Below are 25957 nucleotides of genomic sequence, written 5' to 3' on the forward strand. Positions count from 1 at the left end.
CTAGCAAAATTTCTGGTACCTAGATTTGACTTGTAAGAGAAGCTACTACTTAGTGAATATCTCTCAACACACATGCTCCTTTCCCTAGCAACTTCTGCAAGGATCCAGCTCGCATATCTTACATCTGCCTTGTCTTGCCAAGCTAGAGAGCTGCACCTGGATCACACAGAATGACCTTGTTTTGGGTGTCACTAATTCTAAGGACTATAGCAAGAGGAATTTGCACTGCCAGGGTTGTTAGGAAGAAAAGTATGCACCTTTTGATTGTTTGTCCCTTTGCAAATTTACTTTAGCTCATTGATTTTCTTTCCTTGCAGGAAGTCAATTCCCTGTGGAGATCTACAACAGAGTAACCTTTCTTGGAGCTGCAGCAGCAGCATCAGTCATCTGTACCACATGAAAGGAGAGCAGCTCACACACTACCTCATCTGCTAGAGGAGCAAGGTGTATCTTGTTGCTGGGACAAGGCCTCCTAGGCAGAAATCTTTCAATGGTGAGATTGTGTGTGTAGCATGTGGCCGGTGTGTACTTTGCAAGCTGCAGGCGTTGGATGGAGCCCACATAGAAGATTCCTGCCAGGTAGCAGCACTGGGGAGAGAAGGCGCTGCAAGATGGGGGCTGCCCAGAAGCCAGCAAATAAGGGTGAACTGCAAACACCCGGGACGGACTTGGCTGCTTTCAGTAGCCCTGCCAGCAGCCCAGCCCAGAACCGAGGCAGGATGTCTTCCCTGGCTGCACATGGTAAAGGTATTCTCTTATTACTGGGATAGGATAGTCTTTGATTATTGTGTTTTGAGAACACTATTATTTTGGGGCGGGGGATGGAGTTGGGGTGGTAGACCACTGAGTAATGTGGCTGGAGATCCCTCTGGGGGGCATAAGGGGCTGATATAGGGGATCACTATGTCTGAAGGCTAAGGGGTAGAGTAAGGGACTCTGCACCTAGGGGATTTTAGGAGGTGACACTGTTGTTCAGCACGTCTAAGAACACTTGTCACACAAAACTGTGGGATGGAGCAAATGTGGGAGCTTCTCACTATGCAAAGTAGAGCCACACAAATCAAACATGCAAACCAAGGTGCTTCTCAGAAGAATGCAGAGAGAGAAATCTGTGGAATTAGTTTCAGAGCCTCAGTATGTGAGGTGCAAAGGTAGTGGTTTAAAAAGTGTCTGTCCAGCAAGAATGTGTGAGGGTCTCGAGGGATGTGGAAGCAAGGATTTCTTGCATCCTTTTCGCAGAGGGGAAATATGTTTCAGTGATTATTCATGGGAGCGCTGCACCTGGAAAGCTTTGCAGGATTTTTCAGACCCATTATAGTTCATCGTCAGTGGGGGAAATATTCCTCATGATATTAGCCATTTTATTTAGTATGTTTATTTGTAATATAGGATGCATTTGTCTGCCTTAATGCAAAGCAGGACTATTTCTAACACCTGAAAACACTTTTATAAATGAACTTGCAGTGTGGACATAGCCTGAAAACTCATAAACACAATGAAACCTGCGGTGCTTCCAGTCACAAGTTTTGCTAGGCTAGAAAGCAATCTCCTTAGTCATTTATCAGCAACTCTGTTCACTGCCTTGGAGTTAAGAAGCTGCATTAGGAGCTAGACTTTTGTTTCCTTCTTTATAGTAATTGTTAAAATCTAGATATACATTTTAAAAAGTCAGTGGCATAAATTTTACTGTAATTATGCATTATTTCTAGCACCATCTTATAGTGGAGCTCTGGGTTTCTGTCAGTTGGCAGAGTGAAGCAGAAAAAGCAGTGTATGCTTTACATTATTCTGGAAGATGTATCCCTCCATTACTCCCACAAGGTTATACGGTTCCCTGCCATCTGCAATGATCCGTAGCCTTGTGCTTAGTTTGAAAGATCAACTCTGACATATTTCTGAATAGTTAAAACGTTTTAAAATTAACCTTTACCGGTAGGTTTTATAAACTGCATGTCGATATGGACTGGTTTCATAAAGGGTTCTCATAACTCCTTGGAACACAATTTTGATTGCTATTATGGCTTTGATTTAATAGTTTTAAATATTATCTTACATCTCCATGGAGCCTATAGCACTTTACAAACTCTGTTGTTGCAGGAATCACTTTGCCAACTGCTGAAATGCAGCCACATATAGATAAGGTGAAACAAGCAGCTGATTAAGAGTGCTCAGTAACAGTACAAAACCATGCAGGAAGGAAGTAGGACTGCATCCAATTGAAGTTGCACAAAGAGTGCATTGACTTATTATTTTGATCAGATAATCAACTCTGTGTTGCTAGGCCCTTGCCAGAGTTGGGCCTAGTGGATATTGGTGCTTAAGTTGTACAGTTAGCTTCATTAGTAAGATAAATTACCCTGTGGTTTTTTTATATATATATCTGATGTGATCTGTCCTCACAGCAGCTAACTCTGTAATGTATGACCAGTTGACTTCATTTCTAAACTTCAGATGGGGTAAACAAGGCTTTTCAAGTTCAAACTGTCTGTGCATGAATTGCTCAGTGTTCAATTGCACAATCCCTTTTGGATAAAATTCCATCTGAAGTCAGTGTTCTATACTACAGGGAAGAGCCCTGTATTGGCAGGGGAACTGGCAAGCTGACCTAATAACTCATTCCATTCCTAATGTTTATGATTTTGCTAGGAAACTGCCAGTTCTGTGTGTCAGTGACTGTAGTTGCAGATTCTTCAAGGGCAAAAAGGGGAACATAACAGGAAGCTGCAAATGGTGCTGGAGAAAGCAAAGCCTGAGGAAAAGTATGAAGCTGGACTAAGAGGATAGCACTGTTTACAAATTTTTGGATGGTTTTCTGTGCATCTCTCTATTCACTGCATCTGAAGATGAGCCTTATGAAAACAGTGTGATATATACATGTGTCCAGATGTTATTGAGCTTTCCTGAATGTAGAGTGTTTCCTTTGCTCATGAAAGATTCAGACACACAGGATAAATTCAGCCAAATTCAGTCTGTAGGCCAATCTCTGGGTGTAAGTCAGTATTCATACAAATAGTTATTTAAATTGTAACTGAGAAGTGGGGAAACTAGCAGAACATGCACTGACCTGACATTGTAGGTGTGCAAATTGAGTGGAACTTACATATTGTGGTAGGAAGGAGGCACTGTAGCAGGGGAAACAGCTGCCAGGAGAGTTTAAGAAAAAGCAGGTTCAGTCTAACATTTCAATTTGTGCTGTAACTAGCCCCCAAATCCTGCTGTCTAATTCAGCTCTGGTGTAAGTGGGCACTGTCACAGTTCAGGGCAACTGCACCTGTATTTTCCCTTAATGGTTTAGCGAGGACACCTACTGTCAGGCTTCAGCTCCCTTGTTCTCTTTCTTGGATGGAGAATGGCGTATCTCCTTCCTGACTGGTTGTTCCCAGGCTGAACGATTCCCTGCCTTTACTGTGTTATTCCCAGCATAAGACAGTCTGTCTAAGCAGATCAGCTTGCCGTCTTCTTCAGAGACTGACAACAGTGTAACTGCGCACATTTATATGTTACCACACAGCACTTCTTGTGCAAGCATATTTATTTTTAGGGTATAAACATTGCAGAGAAAACATATTAAAACAATAAAAACCTACATGTATACTAATCAACTTACTAGAGATCCCCCTCAACTGTTTTCAACATGATCTCTGCAGGTGAGTCCTTCAATCTTCCTTAAAGGGTCAGTTTTGTGGTCATGAGTTCATAGCAGCCTGAGTTCAGAACTGGCTCCCAGTCTTATGGGGCCTCAACAGGCCAAGTCCTTCCAACCCTTCCCGAATGATTGAAACCGTGTGTGGACCAGAGGTCCCGTCTGCTTGCTGGATCAGAAAGAAGGCCTTGAGCATGTTTACAATCAGGCTATTTGTTCAAAAATCCTTTCTTTGTCTGCTGGTCCTTGGAGAATCCAGTGGGATCTTTGAACTGCCCTAGAGTAACATGTAATCAGCAAGCAAAAAAATCCCCCCTTTCCTCCTCCCACCCCGCAGGGCAAAACTTTAAAGGTTGAGTCTGTGTGTGTGTGGGGAGTTTGCAATCCCCTCCTCCCCAGTGTTGAGGCCACTAAGTGTCACTAAGCATTATTCTAAGTAATTTTAAAAGGTAAAGGCTATAAGAATATGGAGTTTTCCCTTAGGCCTCTCATGAGCAAAAGTCCGTCCATGTTAAACTCTAATTGACCTAGCAGGCCAATAAATAAACAAAAGGCCAGGTGTCCGCAGCCTTATCTGTTGTAAGGCTGCTCAGACTGGTATGGAGCAAAAATAATGAAGCCTGCATACTTTTGGTCAAGGGAGAGGAGATAATGGTTTACAAAGACAAGGTCGTAATTCACGCCAGCTTTAATCCACTGTTCAATGTAACTCTACAAGGGGGAGAGGGAGGGGGAAGAAAGACAAAGAAGCGTGTGAGAAAAGATACTGCAGCCGGACAGAAGAGGGAGGGGAAACGGGGGCTTGCTAGTCAGCAAGAAAAGTTCTCATGGACATAAAGGAACAGACTGCTTGTTTTAGGTGTGCTGGCTTTGAGGCAGGTCAAGTCTCCCAGCACCACTTTGAGATCTCAAGTAAACTCTGCTTGCTTCTCCCCTGGTGTGTTTATTGGCGCTAAGCACGCCGGGCACGGACTACCACTGTTGTCTGCCCACAACACCAGTACTCCATAGCAATCTCATTTCACACACGTTGTCCTGAAAGATCAATCGTGTCTGCTATATTAGACATTAGAGCGAGAAGGTGGGTGAGGTAATATCTTTTATAGGACCAACAACTTGGTGAAAGAGAAGCTTTCAAGCTACACAGAGCTCTTTTTTGCTAATTGTCTCACTGTTGTTCTGTCGTCCCCTCCCCATCTTGTGTATCCATCTCTTGTTTCTCATCTTATATTTAGATTGTAAGATCTTTAGGGTAGGGAGGTGTGTGTGTAGCGGGGGAATATAGATCACCATCATCATAAGCAGAGACATTTGCTTTCAAGAAATAGTAACATCCTACACTCTTTTGATGAAGGAAGAGTAATGTCTCTCTGTGTCATGATGACTTTTGACTACTTAAATTGTTGATTATATCATTAACCTTTCTGGATTTTTCATTTTTGGTTTTAGCAGACCAAGAGACTAAGAGGGGCAGTCACACTCTTTCAGCTGGAAGTAGTTACTACAGTTGTGTCAGCCATATCACAGTAGGTAAGCAGATATGTGAAATCGCTTTTAATTTTATGCAAAAATAAATCTGACGCCATATTTAGTTTTGCATGTAAGTAGAAAAATGGATGAATTAGCCTTACGCCTCTACGTGCAAATTCAACCTGAAGGTTTGTTATCTTCCATCAGTTTGATGATCTTCATTTACCAGTGGATAGGAACCAGCATATCTTGAGACTCAAATGTCCATAGTCTCAGCAGAAGTGATAAAGATGGGATGGGTATGACGCTAAACTAACTTGTAGAGGTCACTCCTTATAAGTGGGGAGATTCATGGGCAGAATGAAGTACAGAAGTGGGTGCCTCTGTAGCCTATGTTAAAATCTTATTTTAGTCTTCAGGGCTGTTGGTTGGGCAAATTTCACACTTCACTTTGAGTTCAGGAAGGACAGAGGGATTGATTGATAGCCTGTCTGATAATAGCAGTATTACTATTTAGTTTTTAGCAACATTTTGTTATAGGTTATCGAGCTGCCCATAATGACACTCTGTTCTTTTCACATGGTGGCTATGTTTTAGAATATATATAATTCAGTGTTTTGTTCACAAATTCAGGGTAATGTCTATTGAAAGGAATGTTTTGATCTAGTTTTTTATATATTTAATTTGTGAACACTGAATTTCATCTCCCATGGTGCTCCCCATGCACCTAGTTTTGGTAAGTCTCTCTTTAATACCTCAGTCTCTTGTAATCTTGATTAAACTAAATAGAAAAAATCAGCTGCAAACGATGCTACCTCACTGTCATTAACGAGTATATTAAACAGCCCCGGTCCTAATACATCTGCTCCTTTGTTAAATTTTAGCCTTGTTGAAAATTTGATTTTACAATCTAAAATGACAGTAGATGAAGGATAAACCCTATTTTCACAAATCTGTTGTTTTGCTGTTAGGCAGAACTGAACATCCATCTAGTTAAGTATTCCTGATCTGAAAAAGTAAAAATGAAATCAAGTAAAAGCCTATATTATGAGAGCATTGTTTTTGGCAGCTTTTGGCAAGGACTCTGGTTAGAAAGACATCTTACATTTTAAGGCCAAAATGGATGATAATGATCAGATTGCAACTTCATCTCAAAGCAAGAGTAATGTTAAAAAATGGAGGGGAAAAATAAAAGATTCCATGAATGTTGTAATATGATTTATTTTTAATTTGATGAATTGGGATTATTAAGAGAGGGATGTAGAGAAGCATTATAGTAAATTCTTTATATGTCTTGGGCTTATTTTACATGTACTGATTATTTTGATAGAAAAATCACACTCAGGACCAAAATAGTTAAACTGGTATAAAAATGTGTAGACAGGACTATAGAAGTATATGCAATAAGGAAAAGGACTGCAGACTCCGTATTGGACATCTGTCTGGGCTCACTTTTTATGATGATTCAACTATATTTTATAGTAAGAATAGGAGAAAATGATGTATTGAAAGGATTCAGTGGCCGTGGTGTAGCTGTTATGCCACAGGTGAATTTGGGCCAGTATCGTTAATATTTTTGATGTGGCCTGTCCTCAGAAGGGGAGAAGTTATTTAAGAGTTAAAATAAAAAAACAACAACTCCTGTGTGTGTGTTTGTTTTTTATTATTATTATTTTATATGCTATAAAACAGACCAAATCATATGTTTTAAATCTAAATATTGTTGCCAGGTTATGATACTGCTGGACCATTTGCAATAGGTTTCTCTCATTGGAAAAATCCATATGCATATGGTGGTCCTCATCTGCCTTTCTGCGTCTCTGAAGATGCTGGCATTCGTGTACATCGATCTTTTGAAGCACAGGTTGATTTATCAGCTCCTTTATCCTGCCCAGCTTCACTGTCTATCACTCCAGTGCCTTCCTGCAGCAGCAGCAGCCTGGAAACTCTGAGTCAAGATTCCACGGGTAAGATTTTTTTCAGGTGCTCACTCTTCAGGGCCTAGTCTAACCAGTAGTTTGAGTGTACAAATTAAGAGATTGTTCCTGCTGTCACAGAATCATTGCCAAAACTACCATTGGCTTTGGGGAGAAGGATCTGGCCATTTGGACGCTCTTCTGAAACCCTTGCTCACACCACATAGACTTTATTTCAGCAAGTAGTTTCAGTGAGCTAAATGCACCAAAAATAATGGGCACCGAATTTAAAACAGCATCAAGATAACCAACTGACGTCTATATTAGTCTAAGTCAGAGATTCTCAGCCTGGGGGGGATTGCAAACAGACACAAGGTTGCAACTATCCTGCCCTTCCCATATTGCTAAGTGGGAGGGTTGAGCATCCTGGCAAGATGCCAGTTAGATGAAAGAAGGGACCAGGGTGATCCCAGTATGAAAAAGGGGATCATGATATGGAAAAGGCTGAGAACCACTGTTCGAAAGCACCACTGATGCCGAGCACCTGTATTCCCAGGCTTTAAGCTCTTATTAATGTTTGATCTTATTTACTTTTAGAAGGTCCTAATACTTCTTGAACCATCTAATGAAATGAGTCTCTTTGTAATGAACATACATCAAGTATATTATACCATTATTTGTGTTATGCTATTTCAGTTTTAATCTCATAGTACATAACTAACAATATGATTAGAGTGTCTGATGGGAAAATTAAAATGTGTAGTCCAAGAATAATGGGTACTGAAACTCCAGGGAAGTACTGAAATCAAAGAGAACCTACATTATTACCTCCCAGAACCTCATACTCTAACTCTCATTAATGACTAATCTCCTGCAATTGATTGAACTTTCATACCATTGTATTTCTTTCAAATACAAATCCCAGTTTCAAGTGCTTCATTTACTGTTCCTAATGTCTGCTGTTCTCCCGTTGTGATAGTTACAAATCAAGTGTGGTTAGGCACTTGCTAAGCAGTTAGCACAAGGCCAATGTTATAACTTTCAGTAGCTATTTTGCTGATCTGTTACCAGATATGAGTGTAAATATGGCAAAGCCACCTTTTTCAGGACAGTGAGTTATCTGCATGAGTTCTGTGACTGCATCTTGGAAGTTGAATTGGTATCACAGCTTAACCTTCCAACTCTTCTTTGTGATAGAAATACCACGTCTGCTGAGAGATACAGCAACTTAACCAGACAAGGAATAGTGATTCTTGTGCTTAGCTGTAATTGTTTTTGCTAATGGGTCAAAAAGTCAATTTAATTAGTATTACTTTAACTATTCACAAATACTGCCATCTAGCTAATAAAATTAACTAAATTTTCAAAATGTAGTTAGGCCCAGTTAGGAACTGCTAGTCCTAGGAACAGACTCCAGATTATAAAGTGAGCATATAGCAGAAATGGCAGATTTTGTTTCTCATTGAATACTACATAGTAATATAATTATGTGTGGACATCCTGATTTTATTGAAGAGTTTAACGGGCTGCTCAGTGGCATAGCTCAGTGGGATCTGGTACAGATCTCATGTAAGAGTGTTATTTACGTGGTTACAATAATACTGGTATTTTATTTTATTGTATTTTCATTATTCTGTATTGCAAGTGGTGTCCAAAGGCCCCAATCAGGATTGGTGCCTCCTTGTGCTAAGTGCTACTCAAACGCACTAGTAGATGCAATCTCTGCCTTGAAGAGTTTACTCTCTCATTTTAAACAAGATGCAGCAAGTGAGTGTAATAAACCATAAGAAAGTCAGTGCAGTGCTTCCATTCACTTAAAGCAGCTGCAGAGAGTGAATTATCAGACCAGTCATCAGATATATCTGCCTGGAGTATAGTCCTCTCTTCTGGGTTCCTACTTACATATTCAAGTTGGTATCATGCTGCTGCTGATGACACATTTATAGAGCAACTCTCGCTCCAGGATTCCCCAGGTTTTCTCTAAATTTCAGAAACTGCAACAATCTTCTCACAAATCATTAAAATTCAGTCACTTCCAATGAAAAATGATGCAGCCAGTTAGCAATGTACAGCAACACTACACAGAACAAAGAGGAAGATACCTTGTCCAACTGAAACCAAAGGTAAATGTTCACCAATGGAAAGTAACAAACCAACTTCGAATTTGGGTAGGAGGATGAGGCTTACATCTCTAGAAGTTATATCTTAGGTTATTTGGATTCAAAACAATCTGAGCAGGTCATTTACAGGAATTCACTATATAATTTGATGTAGAATATAATGCTACAGCCATTTCACTATGTAGATTATCTACCGTAAATGTACAACAGTGACTTTATAAAGCTTTTTAATAATCTAAAAACAAATAAACTAAGCAAAACCACTGGTCAAAAATCACCAGTTTATAACATGGACCCATGCTGTGTTTTAAAATGTAGATATTTTCATATAGCAACACAGCCTCTGAAGTTACAGATCTGGCCATCTTCTGTATATAAAGTGCCAATCACGCTAACAGCTATATGCTAGTACTAAAAATAAAGGCTTAAGCATAAATATGGTTAGTAGAAATCAAAAATGCCTTAACTGAAAGTTTATTATAGTGGCATCTGAGCAACAGTAGTTTTGACAGCTTCATTAACCACCATGCCCCCTGCCCCCCCGAAAAAAAGCATGTTCTCTGAATGGTCTATGAGATGTTCTGAATAACTTGGAAAGTGTGACTATTACTACTTCAGTACAGTAAGGAGCCTGCTTTAGAGGCTTGCAGTGTGAATGCTTTATCTTGCAATGAACTGCAACTGGATATTTTGAGAACTCATGGTTGATGTTATTAAGGGGGGTGCAGGGGAATACACCAGAGTTTGAATTTGTCTTAAATGCCACAGTATGTGGTCACTAAAAGTGAAGTATTGGCACAATAAGATGAAGTGCAATATGATACAGGATAAAGGATACAGAATTTGGATCAGAGATCCATTGCCTGCTATCTAAATGGGCATCACACACCTCTAACGTGTTAATTTTATTTTACTCTTCATGTTGCATTACGATGTTCTGTAATGGTGGATAATTTGCAGAGTAGGGTTTAAATTCTGTCCTCGAGTATGGGGACATAACTTCTATTACAGTCAGCAAGTGCTTTAGAAAGGAATCCTCCAACATTTGACATTTGTTTTCTGTAGTAGACATTTTGGTGGGAAGTTTGCTTGTTAATAAAAGCTGTGTTCTTCTAGGAAAAAAACTGGAATTAATCCTGTATGAAATTTCCTAATTCAGGACTCCAGTGTGAGGGAATATTAATGGGAAACCTTCAGTTTTTTCTTCCTTCCTTTGCAAATGGCAAGTCACATATCAAGGCACTACGTCCATTTTTTTGTTTTCAATCCTGAACTTGTTACCAGAAGTATACCCTACTGCGGCAGTTCTCAAAGTGTGGGTTGCGACCTCAAAGTGGGTCGCGACCCCATTTTAATGGGGTTACCAGGGCTGGCTTAGACTTACTGAGAGCCTGGGCCAAAGCCCAAGCTTGAGGGCTTTAGCCCTGCATGGCGGGGCTAAGGTTATAGGCCCCCGGCCTGGCGCTGGAGCCCTTGGGCTGCGGCTTTGGCCCCCCGGATGTGGGGGCATGGCTTTTGCTTTTCCCCTGCCTCACCAACCCCCAGGGTGGTGGGGCTTGGGTGGGCTCGGGCTTCAGTCTCCTCTCCTGGGGTTGTGTAGTGATTTTGTCGTCAGAAGGGGGTCGCAGTGCAATAAAGTTTGGGAACCCCTGCCCTACTGTAATTAGAAACCTCACAAATGTTAATTAAAAATGATAGAGGCCTATGGTGAGGAAAAGTGCACTCCGCCATCCAGGTTCATTTTATTTTTTTCTGTTCAGAAATCAGATGTACTATAATGTGTAAATGAATGAAATAGAGAAGTTTTTGTGTATATTACTTATTTTGGGTGGCAGTAGACTGACTGAAGTGGAGGACCTTACATTTGTCCCCTTATGATTGGCCCTAGTTGGCCTTTTGTTTAATGACATAATTGGTTTTTATCTCTCATCCCCCTGTTCGGGGACGTGCACCATTTAACTCTCTAAGTTGAGGTATTGTATTTCTAGCTGATTTTAGATTCCCAGTCTTCTCTCTTGTTACTGACTGTGCTGCTAGTGGTTAATTTTCCATTTAGTTGTCAAGAAAATGTCAGACAAACAGACAATAACTTCTTGATTTTTGTCTGAAATTTTATTAGGTTAGGGAAAGATGGTGAGGAAGATTCTTTAGAAAATCTTATCACTTAGCCCTATGTGTCTGACATGCTGTTATAAGGATGCTCCAGAACTTTCTTCTAGGTTAAAGGGTTGCAGCACTTCTGCTACTTGCTAGGCCAGCCCTGCATCTCGTATTCTTCCACACTGCTGTTTCATACCTGGCCATGCTCCCAGATCTGCCTCTGCGCTCATAGAAGCTTCCCCTAATGAGCATTAGCAAAGTGTCTGACATACCAAATAATCCATACTAAAACACACCTTCAACAAAGTTCAGCAGGAATTGCGTCAGTAAAAAACCCTGTAACTTGCCAGTGGAAGCTAGGAATATGGCATTTTATTTTCTCATTCATAGTCTAATGCACTCTGCCTACAGCTATTAATTGTTGTCCTTCCAGCTAAAGTGAGTCAGGCCATTACCTTGTGTGCAGTTCAGTATTGCCTTCTTCATACAGCATGTAAATTCTCTTGCTCTGTCTGTCCATTCAAATGCCTGCTCAGGTAATTGGACTCTCTCCCTTTGTGAAGCACTTGCAGCAGCAAAACAGAGAAATTTATGACCATCCCTGTTTGGACCAGGGTTAAAGAAGTAAAGTAAATATAAGCCCTGGGCAGCCTTTCCAACTCCTGCCTACTGCCCCCAATAAATCAGATCCCCTCCAATCTCTCCCTTCTAGCAACCATCCACTCTTCCATCTGACCGTCTTTCTTGTCTCCCAATAGTGCTTCAGCTGGACATTTCGCACTTTCAGATTGCAACGCATTGTAATCATGCTTCTCCCACCTGTGGGGTTTGCTGTAGTTCTACCTGCTTTCCCTCTGCTCCCCAGCACTTTACAGAGGCTAAGAGAAATCCAGTGGTTTAGTCTGTCTTGTTAGCATACACAGCATACACAATTCATCCGGAGGAGTTAAAACTAAATTAAGTTTATGTACAAGAGATTTTTTAAAATTGGAGTTTGCCAGTCTTTTTGTTCTGTGTGTGTATAACATCTGGAATAGTGCGGTGTTAGTCTGTCCCTAGGATTCCTGGGTGCTACAGCAAAAAAAACCCCCAAACCCTAAATATGAATAATACAAAATAAAAAGCTGAAATGGACAGGCAGTTCAATTATCGCTTCCCACATATAACGTGTCTGCATTTTTTAATGCTACTCATGCTGTCCAAATGTATTGTTTCCTGCAGACAGTACATCCAATAATTGTATTTCAATGCCAGAAAGTGAGCATTTCAGAGTGTGGAATGACTGTGTGCAATATCGCCTTCAATGGGATAGCACCAAAGAGTGTGAGACGTAGGCAAAGCAAGCCTTGTTGTAGATTGGTTGATGGAGTCCCCCAATTCGTCCTTTACAATTTAAAAAACAGAATCAGATTTCAGGAGTCTCGGCAGGCACTAGGAAAGAGATCTGGAAAGTGACATTTTGCATTGTGTGCAAGCTAGCCTCATTGATTGTAAAGAATAGTAAATTATGTAATAGATTTAGAGAGAGTATGACTAATTACAGCAAGCATGACATGTGATGATGGTACAATACAGCCTAGGACACTTGTGCTTACTATACTTCTTTAACCGTGGTTCAAATAGAGAGGGTCACAAATTCCTCCATTTTGCTGCTGCAAGTCCTTCACAAAGGGAGAGAGTCCAGCTACCTGAGCAGGCATTTGAGTGGACAAACAGAGCAAGAGACTTTATGTACAGTATAGAGAAGTCAATACTGAATTGTACATGAGGTCATGGCCTGAATCCCTTTAGTTGTAGCGACAACAGTTACCAGCTGTAGGCACAGTGGATTAGACTATGAATGAAGAAATAATGATGAAATGCTGAATTCCTAGCTTCTGCTGGCAAGTTACAGGGTTTTTTACTCATGCAATTCCTGCTGAAATTCTTTGAAGGTGTGTTTTAGTATGGTTAATTTGATGTGTCAGAAACTCTGCTATTGCTCATTAATCAGGTCTCGAACTTAAGAAATCACAAATGCTTAATTGACTCTTGGCTTGGAAGTATGGTCAGCTGGCTAAAGGGAAATATCGGGGGGCAGTAGATCTGGGTTACTGTATTCATGTGTTTGCCACAGTATTACGTTAAGTACAGCAAGGGAAAGTATTAGGGATTAAAGCAGGGGACATGCTCCTCTTCCTCACTGAGTGAAGAGAGGTCTCATCATACAAGGGAACTGAAGCAGTAGCACTGGGAAGACCTGAAATGTGTCTGGCACTCCCAGCTCTCTTGGGAAACTACCACAGCAAGAACAGCACAAGACAGGAGACGATATGTCCCAGCCCCAATCCTGTAAAGGAAGATCAGTCCTCTTGTCAACTTGCCATCTATTCCAAGAGAAGAGTAGGAGATCCCACACTACCAGCTTCCCCTCTACACTGGAAGAAAGACCTTGTCAGTTCCCAGAGATAACAAAACACCCGTTAGTTCTTTCTCCTTCTTGGCACTCTGTAACATGGGGGTGAGGAAAGGATTGAACTGGGAGGAGGAAAGGGGCTAGGGGGAGGAGCCAAGGAGAAGTAACTGAAGAATGGGAGGAGCATGGACTGGGATAATGGATGGGAAGGGGAATGCAGATGGGAACAGAATGGGCAGAAGGGAGGTGGTTGGACAAGGACGAGGGAAATGGAAGAGGAGAATGGAAGAGATGGAGGGACAGAATGGAACAAGAGGAGTGGAGAGATCCCTCTGTTTTTATGCATGTTGAGCTGGCAGGCACCGTTCCTACCCCCTGTCCACGCATCACGGGGGAAGGGTATGTTGTTGAATTGAGGGAGAGAGAAGGGGAATGAAAGGGAAGAATGACTGGGGGTCAGTGGAGAGAAGGGAGGAGATTTTAGATGGCAGAAGGGGGTAAAGTTTAATCAGGTTAAAGTAGCAATAGCTGAAATTCTGAGGGAAAGAGACAAGTAGCCAGAAGAGAATAACCATGACTGTGGAATGAATTAAAGAAAAAAGAGAGAGAAAACAGAAAATTTGGGAGATATAAGTAGGGCCCCACCAAAATCATGGTCCATTTTAGTCAATGTCACAGTCATAAGATTTTTAAAGTTGTACATTTTATGATTTCAGCTATTTAAATGTGAAATTTCATGGTGTTGTAATTGTAGGTATCCTGACCCATAAAGGAGTTGTGTGTGTGTGTGTGTGTGTGTGGGGCGGGAGGGGGGGTTGGTGGTGCAGTACTGCAACTCTTATTTCTGCACTGTTGCTTATGGTTGTGCTGCCTTCAGAGTAGCTACAGAGTGGCGGCTGCTGGCCAGGAGCCCAGTTGAGGGTAGAGCTGCTGCCAGCAGCCACCACTGCCAGATTTCACAGTCTGTGACACGTTTTTCATGGCTGCAAATTTGGTAGGGCCCTAGATATAAGTAAATAAAAATGTTTAAAAGTCTAGTGCCTATGCATTACAATGAAATATACACTAATATTTGATTTGGGCTTCAGGGGACAGGAGGCAGAAGAGCAGGAACTAACTAATTGTGGGGAGGAGGAGCCCTCAAAAATGCAAAGTAGATTAGGTGAGACCCTAGTATTCTTTCTGTAGGAGCTAGCAAGCTGTAGAAGAGGGTGAGAGTAGTGGGCTCTACCCCATCCTCACAGCAGCCAGGAGGCTATGGAGGATGAAGAGTGGAAAGCTCTTCTTTCATTCCAGCAGCTAGAGAGAGGACAGAGTTTCAAATTTATCAAACTCCTGATTAGCCACAGGCTGATAGGAAAGATGGATTCGCTGAGCAGTGTCCAGCAACAGCAGCCTAGTAGGAAACCTAGCACCCGTTCTCCTTCAGGTGGCTTGAGGCTTCTGGATGTTCTCACTAGGCCGTTGCCTAGAAATGTATAAGTTCTGTGTATGAGAGTTTTCTAAGTGCCATTTTAACTTGTTTGAAACTTGGCAGCAGCCAGAGCCTTCTGTTTAACTTATGGTCTCTGCCACATACTTATTTTATTTTGTTGGTGTGATTTTTAAATTCAAACCTTTTTCACGTTTTACTAAATTGCAAGATGTATTTACACATCAGATGGCAATATTACTGTGTATGCTGTATCTAAAATGGACAAAAATGTAACTGAATATTAAGCATTCTGTAAGATGAAAATCTGAATTTATTAAGTTTTGATTCCCTAATGTAGTGTGAGTGTGATCTTTAAAAACAAATGGATTCTAGGAAGATTTAAAATTTGGCATAGGTTTCTGATTTTGATGAACAGAACTACCTTGTACATTCTACCTTTTTAAACAGGCTTTAAAACTCATTTCAGATAACCGTAAAATGGAAATGTGCTATACAAGTAATTAATTTGTGCAAGTGACTGTTTCTGAGAATGATGTGAAGCTCATTGCAATGAAATCAGTCTGTTACCAAGGTAAATAATTTTGGCTTGATTTTTCCAAGCGGTCTAAAAGAGGTAGACACCAAACTTCAGTCAATAGTTTTCAGTTTCTGTCCACTATATCTTCATTTTTTAAGGTGGGAGGGGAATAGCTTTTGCCAAGGGACAGGCATCTGAGCATGAGCTTAACTCATCCTGACCAAGAGCATATTGTGTCAAGGAGGCAATAATTCCCTCCCCTCCCCCCGGATGTGACTAGGCTATAGAGTGGTTCTAAATAGTGCTGCAAATATGTCATGTGGGGCTAGATTCTGGCATTAAACCCTCTTAAAATCCAGTCAGTTACCAGGCAGTGTGGCTTGCTAATTTGTTCTCATTTCAGTTCAGGACCTGTGTTTTGGATATACTACTCTTGGCTGGCAACTGCATAAATGTTTGGGTAAGTCAAGCACCACAAGATGGCGCTGATGCCTTCTAATGACTGATTGAGAGGAGGTTTTGCTCAAGACATTCTTTGGGACTGGAAATCGGAGCAGACCTGGGGAGTACATGTATTTTCATGAGTGTAACTGGCAGGACCGGCGCTAGTTTTTCGCGCCCTAGGTGCACAGCCATTTTGCCGCCCTGCGCGCTGCTCCCGCAGCTCTGGTGGAGCTGCCGCAGCCATTTCTGCAGAGGGTCCGTTGGTCCGTGGCTCTGGTGGAGCTGCCACAGCCGTGCCTGCGGCAGTTCCACCAGAGCCACGGACTAACAGACCTTCTGCAGGCATGATTGTGGCAGGTCCACCGGAGTCGCCTGCCGTGCCCCCTGTCATAAATAGATAGCTAGGGGTTAATGTTTCTTTTACCTGTAAAGGGTTAACAAAGGGAACCAAACACCTGACCAGAGGACCAATCAGGAAACTGGATTTTTTCAAAACTCAGGGAGGGAATGTTGGGTCTGAGTCTTTTGTCTGTCTCTCGGCTATGAGAGGGTTTTTTCTATCTTCAAGCTTCTAATCTTCAGTTTCAAAGTTGTGAGTACAAAGGTAGCAAAACAATAGGCTTTTATATGTTTTGTTTTGTATTTACATGTGTCGTAGTTTCCTGGATATGGTAAATTGTATCTCTTTTTGATATAAGTCTGTTTTTCATATTTTCTTTTAAGTAATAGCCGCTGTGGTATTGTCAACTTAATGCAGAAGATCATATTTCATGTTTTTTTTCCTTTTCTTTTATATAAAGCTTTCTTTTTAAGAAAACTATTTGAGTTTCTCTCTGGTAGGCTAAAGGAACGAAGGAAAAGGGAAAATCTCTGTGTAGATACTAGGAGGGTTAAGAGCTTCTGTCAGCACCAAGGAATTGGGGGAGGGGAAGAGAGAGAGATCATGTCTGTTTCCTTGTAATTGGGGTTTGTCTCTTTGTGGAATAGAGGAGACATGCTTCTTGGTAATGGATGTAAAGAGATTGCATCAGTACCTCTCAGGTTAGCCCCAGAGAGAAAGTCGGGTGGAGAGAGGAGGGGAAGGGAAGTGGTATTTCCCTTTTGTGGTAAGACTCAAGGCTCTGAAGTCTTAGGGGTTCCCCAGGGCAAGGTTTGGGAGAGACCAGAATGGGCAGCCAAAACCCTGGAATTTTGGAATGTGGCCGTGAGATCATCTAAAGCTGGATATAAGTCTTAGAGGGGTTCATCGCTAGCTTCCTCAGGTTAGACGCTATAGGTCAGATCTGAGTAGACTATGAAGGGTGCAACTAGTGATAGAATCCAAGAAGCCAGTAGGAATATTATTTCTTTTTCTTGCTAGGGCTTTTAGCAGAGAGAAAGGTTGGTTTTAAAAGTAAGCGCAGAGAATTTTTTTTTTCTGCTGCTTTGGTGGCTTGCATATTAAGCAAGGAGCCTTAAGTGACATTAAGGTCTTTGTTAAAACTATAGAATTCCAATTGGGAATCAAGTACCCAGCAACACACACAGGTAAATAAACTGGTTTTACTAGTTAATTTGCATGTCAAAGGAGCTAGGAGAGAAGTTAAACAAAAGGAGTTGCTAGGCAGACTCCACGAGACAACTGAGAGCCAGCAGTTCTAGATACCATTTGACCCTCTTCTCTCTACTGGTTAAAGATAGAGCTGATTAGACTCAATTGAGAGTCCTTGTTTTGTTCAGTGATCACTAGAGTTGAAATCATTGATAACCAGCTGCTGAGCCGTAGATCTGGTGTGGGACAGTGTTCCAGTGGAAGAGACTGCATAGCCTGCGCTAGCAGTGAGGTTCCCCACTACCTGCTGGAATCACTGAGAGCTGGGTTTAGTGGTGGAACCTCAGAACGTGGTGTCGCAGGAAAGAGGCAGTGGCCAGCAGTTGCAGAGTGAATGAAGCTGAAGGTGCAGCGGCCGATGGTAGTGGAGTGAACAGTGGTGGCAGCAGAGTGAATGGCAGCAGCAGAGGACATCAATGGCCGAGAGAACAGCAGCAACTGTGAGCCAGTGGCAGCAGCAGCACAGCAGCTAAGGCATTTCTTAGTGCTCCCCCTTCACCCCCAGGGTGGAAGGTGAATTCAAGTGAATGCACCTTTGATCTCTGGGTCCTGACCATGGGTGCCAGTACAAGGCAGGCCAAGAGACCAAGGCCTCCTCCTTTTGAGATAGGACAGGCCTGTCCTGTCCACTTTTTGCCATAAGCCCCGTCCCACAGCCAGACTGGAAGCTGAAGCCTGGCTCAGGTAAGAGTGGCCTGGGAACCTGGGCAGCTGTGGGTAGCCACAGACCCTCCACATGCCTGGGATGGGGGGCTGGAGAGCAGCCTCTGGCCCATGTTGTAACCCCGTGGACCTCCTGCCAAGGGCAGATGGAGGGTTCACGGCTCCCCACAGCTGCCTGGGCGGCTCTTACCATGGTCCAGCTACAGCTGTTCAACTCCTGAGGCCCTGCCCTCAGGCCAGGCTGGAAGTTGAAGCCAGGTCAGGGTAGGAGCCGTGTGGATGGCAGTGAGGAACAAAGGACGCTCCACCTGCCCTGGGCAGGAGGCCCAGGGAACAGGGAAATGGGCTGGGGACTGCTCTCGGGTTCCGTGACCCTGGGCAGGTGGAGGGGCCCAGGCTTCCCAGCCTGGCTCTGGCTTGGTCAGGGGGCGGGGCCTTGGGGGGAAGAGAAGGAGTGGAGTGGGGCAATGGAAGGATGAGGCTTAGTGCCACCTCGCCAGCTTTTAGGAACAATCTGTCACCCCGGGTCCTCACTGACCAAGGACCACAATTGTGAGTGGGGTGTAGTGGAGGGAGAGGGGAGTGATGTGTTAAAGGAAAATTTGTTGTTGGACTTTCACACCACAAGGTGAGAAACTGAGGCAAAGGACACTGGCCAGCATAATCTGGGGTGAGGTATTTGCTCTTGATCAAATGTTTTTGAATTATGGTTGTGATGTTTTCCCAAATTAATGCTGGATCAGTTTTCTCTTTTTTAAAAAAAGTTTTCTTCGCTGTACGCAGACTCAGTGCTTATGAGAGGGGGAAGTATTACCTCATAGAAGCACCTGGGGTGGTGTGTAATTTTCCCAGTTTACTGGGTGTGGGCTCACTCCAGTCCTGTTTTATATTGTTAAGAGGAACTCCTAAGTATCTTGTTGCTGCAGATGACACCTGGTTGCACTTCTTCAAATCTCTCCCTAAAACTTCTCTGCCGTGATGTATACAAAAACAAACAACACTTGGCTGTATTGTCATGGGGGTACCAGTACATGAAAAATTCTGGTTAAGAGTTTGGGTGCGGGACGGAGCTCAGGGCTGGGGATTGGGGCACAGTGTGTGTGTGTGGGACATGGACTCTGGGAGGGAGTTTGGGCACGGGAGGGGGCTCAGGACAGAGGGTTGGGGTGCGGGAGGAATTTTGGGGTCCTGGATCCAGATGGCACTCACCTCAGGCAGCTCCCCACAAGCGATATGTCCCTGCTGCTCCTAGGGGGAGGCGTGACCAGGCGGCTATGCACGTTGCCTCCGCCTGCAGATGCCACCCCCGCAGCTCTCATTGGCCATGGTTCCTAGCCAATGGGAGTTGCAGAGCCAGTGCTTGGGGTGGGATGAGAGCAGCACATGGAGCCTCTGTGGCCCTTCCTCCTCCTAGGAGCAACAGGGACATGTCACCACTTCCAGGGAGCCACATGGAGGCAGGTAGGGAGCCTGATGGCCCCACATCAACTGGACTTTTAATGGATATCAGAAATGCCGGTTTCTAGAGCTTTCTGGTTGGTAAAGTGTTGGACAACACAGCTTTTACTGTATGATACAAAGTGGTTGCATTATATTGCACAATGCAATAAGTTCCTCAGATTGTGCACTTCAATTCCTCTCCTCTCTTGCATCGCTCCAAGATTTCTCACTTCTCTGACTGTGTCTGTACTGGCAAAATTCTGAGTCATAATGCTCCAGTGGTGGTAACAACGGTAATCTAGAAAGAGTTCCAGTACTTTCATCACACTGTTGTCTAAGCCAACTCTAAGTAATGTGGAACTGCACCAGTGGTGAATAACGTGATTTAGTGTTGACTAGGTCCCTGGTGGTGATTACAATATGTCCATACCAGTTTCCCAACTCTAGCCCTTTTTGCTGTAGTCTTGTTTTTGTCTTTTTTTAAAAAATATGGCTACAATTTTCTTGTCACAAAATGAAAAATATTTTCTCGGTCTCTTCTGCTGAAGACATCTTGAAACTTTCAAGAAAAAAAATACTCTCCTTTTCAGGCTGAGAACATGCATGGAAAACTAGCTCAAAAGGAATGAACGTTTCTGGAAGTTAGGACCTTGTGAAGATGGGATTATGATGGTAATTTGTTTTGCAACTTGAACAGGAGTAATCACAACTGAGGATGGCTATAATTAGGAATATTGTGCTGATATTGCTGCTAATGCATATTGGTATTTGTGTTTATAATTAGTGAGTGTATGAAGAGGGGAGATAATCCCTTTAATTCTTTCACCCACCTTTCCATAGAATTTCCTTGTGTTGTGAATGGCAACTGTTAATTACCTCCAGCATAACTGCTGACAGTAATCTCTGTACAAGAGTTCCCTTGCTGAAGTGCAGTTTTGCTCCTGAAGTGCAGACAGTGCATTTTTCCTGAATAAAATGCTACAGAAATGTATTTAAATCTAAACAACCTGAAATTGCTAAAAAGCATACTGCATTCAATCAATGTGCTGAATTACGATCTTAAAAGGAATGTTGACTATTTCAGTCATTAATAGCCTCTTTGCTGACTCTTGGGACATAAAATACCATTAAGTCAATACTTTTAAACAGCTGACTATATGCGCCTTCATAATTTCAGGATTCTGGAGACCTCATAAACAGATAATCGTGTTTACTCAAAGACTGTTTGGCTTACTTAATCAAATGTACAGACACCAAAAGAGCTTCACATTTAATGAGAAGGAAGAAAATGTCTTAAACTCATTATTTGCTATTGATTTTTCTGACTTCATCATGGGGTCGAAACTAGAAGGTGCTGAACAACTTGGTTGTGGTCCTGCAAAGCGCTTAAGCAAATGCTTAATGTTGGGCATATGAGTAAAAACACTGAAATCAATCTGACTCTCTAAAAGTCATTTTCATGTAGCTACTGTTAACTGTGACTTGCCTCGGTGGAATGAATCGATCTCATTCTAGTGATAGGGCCACCTGCATACCATGAAACAAGTGGAATCATGTATCAATAGTGCTGTCTGTATCCATAAAAGAGATTCAGCATGGGCAGTGGCAATGCAAACTTTCCCATGTTGCCCTGCCAGTGTGCCTAAATTGTTTTTACAGAGAGCATCTCTAGAGCTGGAAGTGAGTCCAGTCTCCATGGCCTAGTCACATCTAACTTCCCTGTTGAAACAGCCAATAAGGTCTGTGGGGTTTTTTTGTTTTTTGTTTTTGGAGGAGGGAGGGTGGCAGTTGGCTGAGTTTTTAATGGAATAGGAACACTTCTTCTCTAGGAACTGATCTGACATCACCAAATGGTAACAGAAGTTTGAACAGCCATCAGATGTTACACTATTTGCTTATTACCAGCTTTGTTTGAACCAACGGCCCTGTAGTTGAAATGCTCTGTGATATACAGTATCTCATTCTCAAATTGCCCCTAGCCATACAGACCTCTATTCGTATACATTTCCATCCTTGTCTGTTATCTAATTCTTTCTTGAATACACTTCTGCCACAGTCAATGACCATAGTAGATATGAAATGAATTGGTTTGAATTTCAAATTTCATGAAGATTCTTTCCTTCTTTTTCCTTCCCTTTGGCCAATATTCTCTTTAATATCCTGGTCCTACTTCTGTTCAAGTTAATCTGAAAACTAGAAAGCAGGCCAAGCTGAGTTCCAAGGAGGGAACAGCTGGATATTTTCAGGCTGAGACCCCTGTCTGTGAGACACTTTTCACTGGCAATCCTCCAATGATAAAGTAATCTTTAAGACTTGGTACAAGACCATTTGACCTTTAAATCTGGAAGGGGTTTATGGCGTTGGGTATAATGGAGAGTTTTCTAGCTTCTTTGGCTTGTATTAACTGGTCAAATTGTAATGTCTGTATTTATGAATATTGTAGCTTTGTTAAATGTTTTCTGAATGAATAATAAATAAATAGCTAAAAGACTACCATAACCCAATCATTTATTTCAGCTCTTATAAGTAATTGAACAAGAATGGAGTTCCTCCAGAATGTTTCCTGAGAAATTAGGCACCCTGGAATAGATAGTTTTTTATCTAGATGCTCAATAATGGACATCACCATGTTCAAATCTTGATAGTATGATATCTCTAAGGAGAGAAAAATGCTTGTGCTAGAAAGACTTATTAAAAACCTCTGGTAAATCTCCTATAACAGTATTTAAGGAGAGTGAATGAGGGCCAGGGCATTAGAGTTGTTCAGTGTAGTTAAACAGAATAAAAAAGATTTTGCTCCTTTCTGTGTGGCTTTCCCCCATTATCTCAGTGGTATAATTTATTTTTTTTAGTGCTATAGGCATTCTTATGGCTGGAAGAGAAACTCACACAATAGGTTTTGTCAATGAAGCAGTTTGTTGGGAAAACAATCAATTAAAAAGAAACAAATAATCCCCCCCCCCCCAAAGCACATACAGAAGAAAGAAAAACCTACTCGATGAGATTTCCCATTTTTTTAAAATTTAATTTGATTTTGGAGGCAGGTATGAATAAGATTTATCTATAGCTCAGAGTGGGATGACGAATGGGTGGAGAAGAGGAGTGAAACCTGTGCAATGCTACAGTGCACGTCTGAGGCAGAGATTAATGATTATATAACTAAAAGGGAACAAACTATACATAATAGCTCCAATTAGGCCCTTGGTTTAACTGTTCTCTCTCTTCAGAGCTCAGCTTAATGAAGGAGGCGTGTTGCCCCTTGTAACTGCGAGAATCCTAGTGCTAGGGCCCAGCAAAGAGTTTGGAGAGAGCTGGAGATGATTTAAAATTCACAAAGTTGCTTCCTTTTTCACCTATTTCTTCTTTCCTTTTACTTATCTCCTATTTCTTTCCTTTGCCACATTTTATTTTTCTTTCTTTACCACAGCCATTTACCACCTGACATCTCTTCACTTTTCCCCCTTCCTTTTCCGATGAAGTGGGCTGTAGCCCACGAAAGCTTTTGCTCAAATAAATTTGTTAAGTCTCTAAGGTGCCTCAAGTACTCCTGTTCTTTTTGCAGATACAGACTAACACGGCTGCTACTCTGAAACCTTCCTTTAACTTTTTATTCCCCCATCCCAACCATTTATCCTGGGTCTTCCATTAATTTTCCTCCACCCCAACACCCAAATTCAATTATCTTTAGCTGTACCAGTTTGTGGGATAATCCAGGATGGTAGTAGGCTCCATCTCCTGCAGCTGCTTATACCTTTAGCCCCATCAGCCCACTGCAGTATAGTGCTGCTCAAAACTCAAGTTGGGTTCTTATGTGGTTTTCATCATGTTGAGCCACATCTCTCATACTAGCATGTGTGAGAGCAGAGGCACCCTCTGAGATGGAGCTATTCCCTGGCCAGCTTGCCAATGGGACCCTTTGTTTATACAGTAGGATGGTGAGGAGATTATATGGCATTTTCTGACCTAGTTGTCCCTTGCTCCTGCTTTCTTCTGGTGTCTCATGGTAAGTTTTAATATTTGCATGGCTTTTGCTGTGAGAAAGAAGTGATTCAGGACTATTTAGAAAAGCTGGACGAGCACAAATCCAAGGGGCCGGACGCACTGCATCTGAGGTTGCTAAAGGAATTGGTGGATGTGATTGCAGAGCCATTGGCCATTATCTTTGAAAACTCATAGCAATTGGAGGAAGGTCCCGGATGACTGGGAAAAGGCTAATGTAGTGCCTATCTTTAAAAAAGGGCTGAAGCACATGATTTACGAGGAGATATTGAGGGAACTGGGATTATTTAGTCTGCAGAAGAGAAGAATGAGAGAGGATTTGACAGCTGCTTTCAACTACACCTCTGCCCCGATATAACGCTGTCCTTGGGAAGCCAAAAAATCTTACTGCGTTATAGGTGAAACCACGTTATATCAAACTTGCTTTGATCCACTGGAGTGCACAGCCCCCCACCCTCACCCCAGAGTGCTACTTTACCACGTTATATCCGAATTCGTGTTATATTGGGGGGTGTTATATTGAGGCAGGGGAGTTCCAAAGAAGATGGATCTAGGCTGTTCTCAGTGGTACCTGATGACAGAACAAGAAGTAATGGTCTCAAGTTGCAGTGGGGGAGGTTTAGGTTGGATATTAGGAAAAACTTTTTCACTAGGAGGATGAAGCACTGGAATGGGTTACCTAGAGAGTGGTGGAATCTCCTTCCTTAGAGGTTTTTAAAGTCAAGCTTGACAAAGCCCTGACTGGGATAATTTAGTTGGGGATTGGTCCTGCCTTGAGCAGGGGGTTTGACTAGATGACCTCCTGAGGTTCCTTGCAACCCTGATATTCTATGTGATACTTCCCATCCAGGAGGCAAAAATGTTTATCATTTAATCAACTTCAGGTAATATTTTAATTCCACAGAACACGTAGTAGTTGTCTTCTGATTGCAAAAAGTGTCAGAGCTCAGCTCCGTGAAGTCAATGGAAAGATGGACATTGGTTTCAACAGACATTTACTCTGGCCTGGGGTGAACAAATCCAGTTCTCATACATGACTATTTTAAAAAATATTTTACTGCAACTGCTGATTCTTCTAAGTTGTCATAGTTGCATTCGTATTACTGTATTATACAGGAATAGAAAAAGCTTTCCTTTGCAATTGCTTGCTGTTGGCTCAGTCAATACTTTGGAGTAATGCATGTCTGATTATAAAATATGCAGCTCTGCTTGGTTTTACAGGTCTAACAATCTGAATACAAAGGCATAAATCATTACTAGTGTATATTGTGTATTCCAGCCTCATTACATAGCTCTCATACATGTTGTGCAATGACTATCAGTAAGACCTGCACAGGTTGAATTTTCATTCATTTATATCTTAACACCTGTTTTATTGTCACTTTAGGAACAAAAATGATCCAAAGGGGTTTCCATATTGCACTTTTGTGTGTGCCTTCTTGGTTTCCTTAGAAGATTTTTATTAAATAAGCATAATACTTGTAAAAATGTGGGGTTTGATGACTAACAGAAATTCACTATTTATCCATAGAACAGGCACAGTTTACATACTGTCCAATCAGCATATCTCAACTCTAACCTGAACACAATGTGAGAAGACACAGTGGTGCAGGCCCAATCAATCCATTGCACACAGGGCCAGCTCCAGGCACCAGCTAAGGAGGCAGGTGCTTGAGGCGGCCACTACAAAGGGGCAACACTCTGTCCGCTATTGGGGCAGCCTGTCCGGGTCTTCGGTGGGAATTCGGCGGCAGGTCCCTCAATCCCGCTCTTCCTCTTTGAGCTGCTGCCGAAGAGGAAGAGAGGGAGCAAAGGACCTGCTACCAAAGAATGGAGAAGCACGATTGCTCTGCTGCCGAAGTGCTGCCACTTGGCGCGTTTTTTGTTGTTGTTGTTTTTTTTTTGCCACTTGGGGCAGCAGAAAACCTGGAGCTGGCCCTGATTGCGCAAGACTATATTTTTGCATTTTGAAATGCAATTTGTGGCACATCACACTCTGATTCCCTGCGCTGCTCTGACTCCTCTGCAGTAAGTGGTCTCTACCCCTTTCTTTTTTAGGAATTCAGGTAAAGGTATTAGCATCATGTGCAATGGTCACCTCACAATAACCACTTATTTCCCATTCTGTGCATAGGAGAAAAATGGAATTATGTCAGATACAACTCTGTGGCTGTTGTGGACAAATGCTGCCTTTTAAAATGGCAAACTCTGTAATTCCTCTGTA

General features: G+C 42.2%; 1 protein-coding gene across 1 annotated transcript in view; it reads left to right on the forward strand.

Annotated features, from left to right (window-relative positions):
• The first annotated feature begins 719 nt into the window (after positions 1-719).
• Positions 720-25957, forward strand: part of ANO4 (anoctamin 4) — a 322747-nt gene continuing 297509 nt past the window's right edge. Inside the window, exons 1-3 of the mRNA XM_075067279.1 lie at positions 720-741; positions 5096-5173; positions 6844-7080. Of these exons, the coding sequence (XP_074923380.1) occupies positions 720-741; positions 5096-5173; positions 6844-7080 (337 nt within the window). The remainder of the gene's footprint in view (positions 742-5095; positions 5174-6843; positions 7081-25957) is intronic.

The sequence above is a fragment of the Chelonoidis abingdonii genome, chromosome 1, assembly GCF_003597395.2.
Source record: "Chelonoidis abingdonii isolate Lonesome George chromosome 1, CheloAbing_2.0, whole genome shotgun sequence".
NCBI classification, from domain to species: Eukaryota; Metazoa; Chordata; order Testudines; family Testudinidae; genus Chelonoidis; species Chelonoidis abingdonii.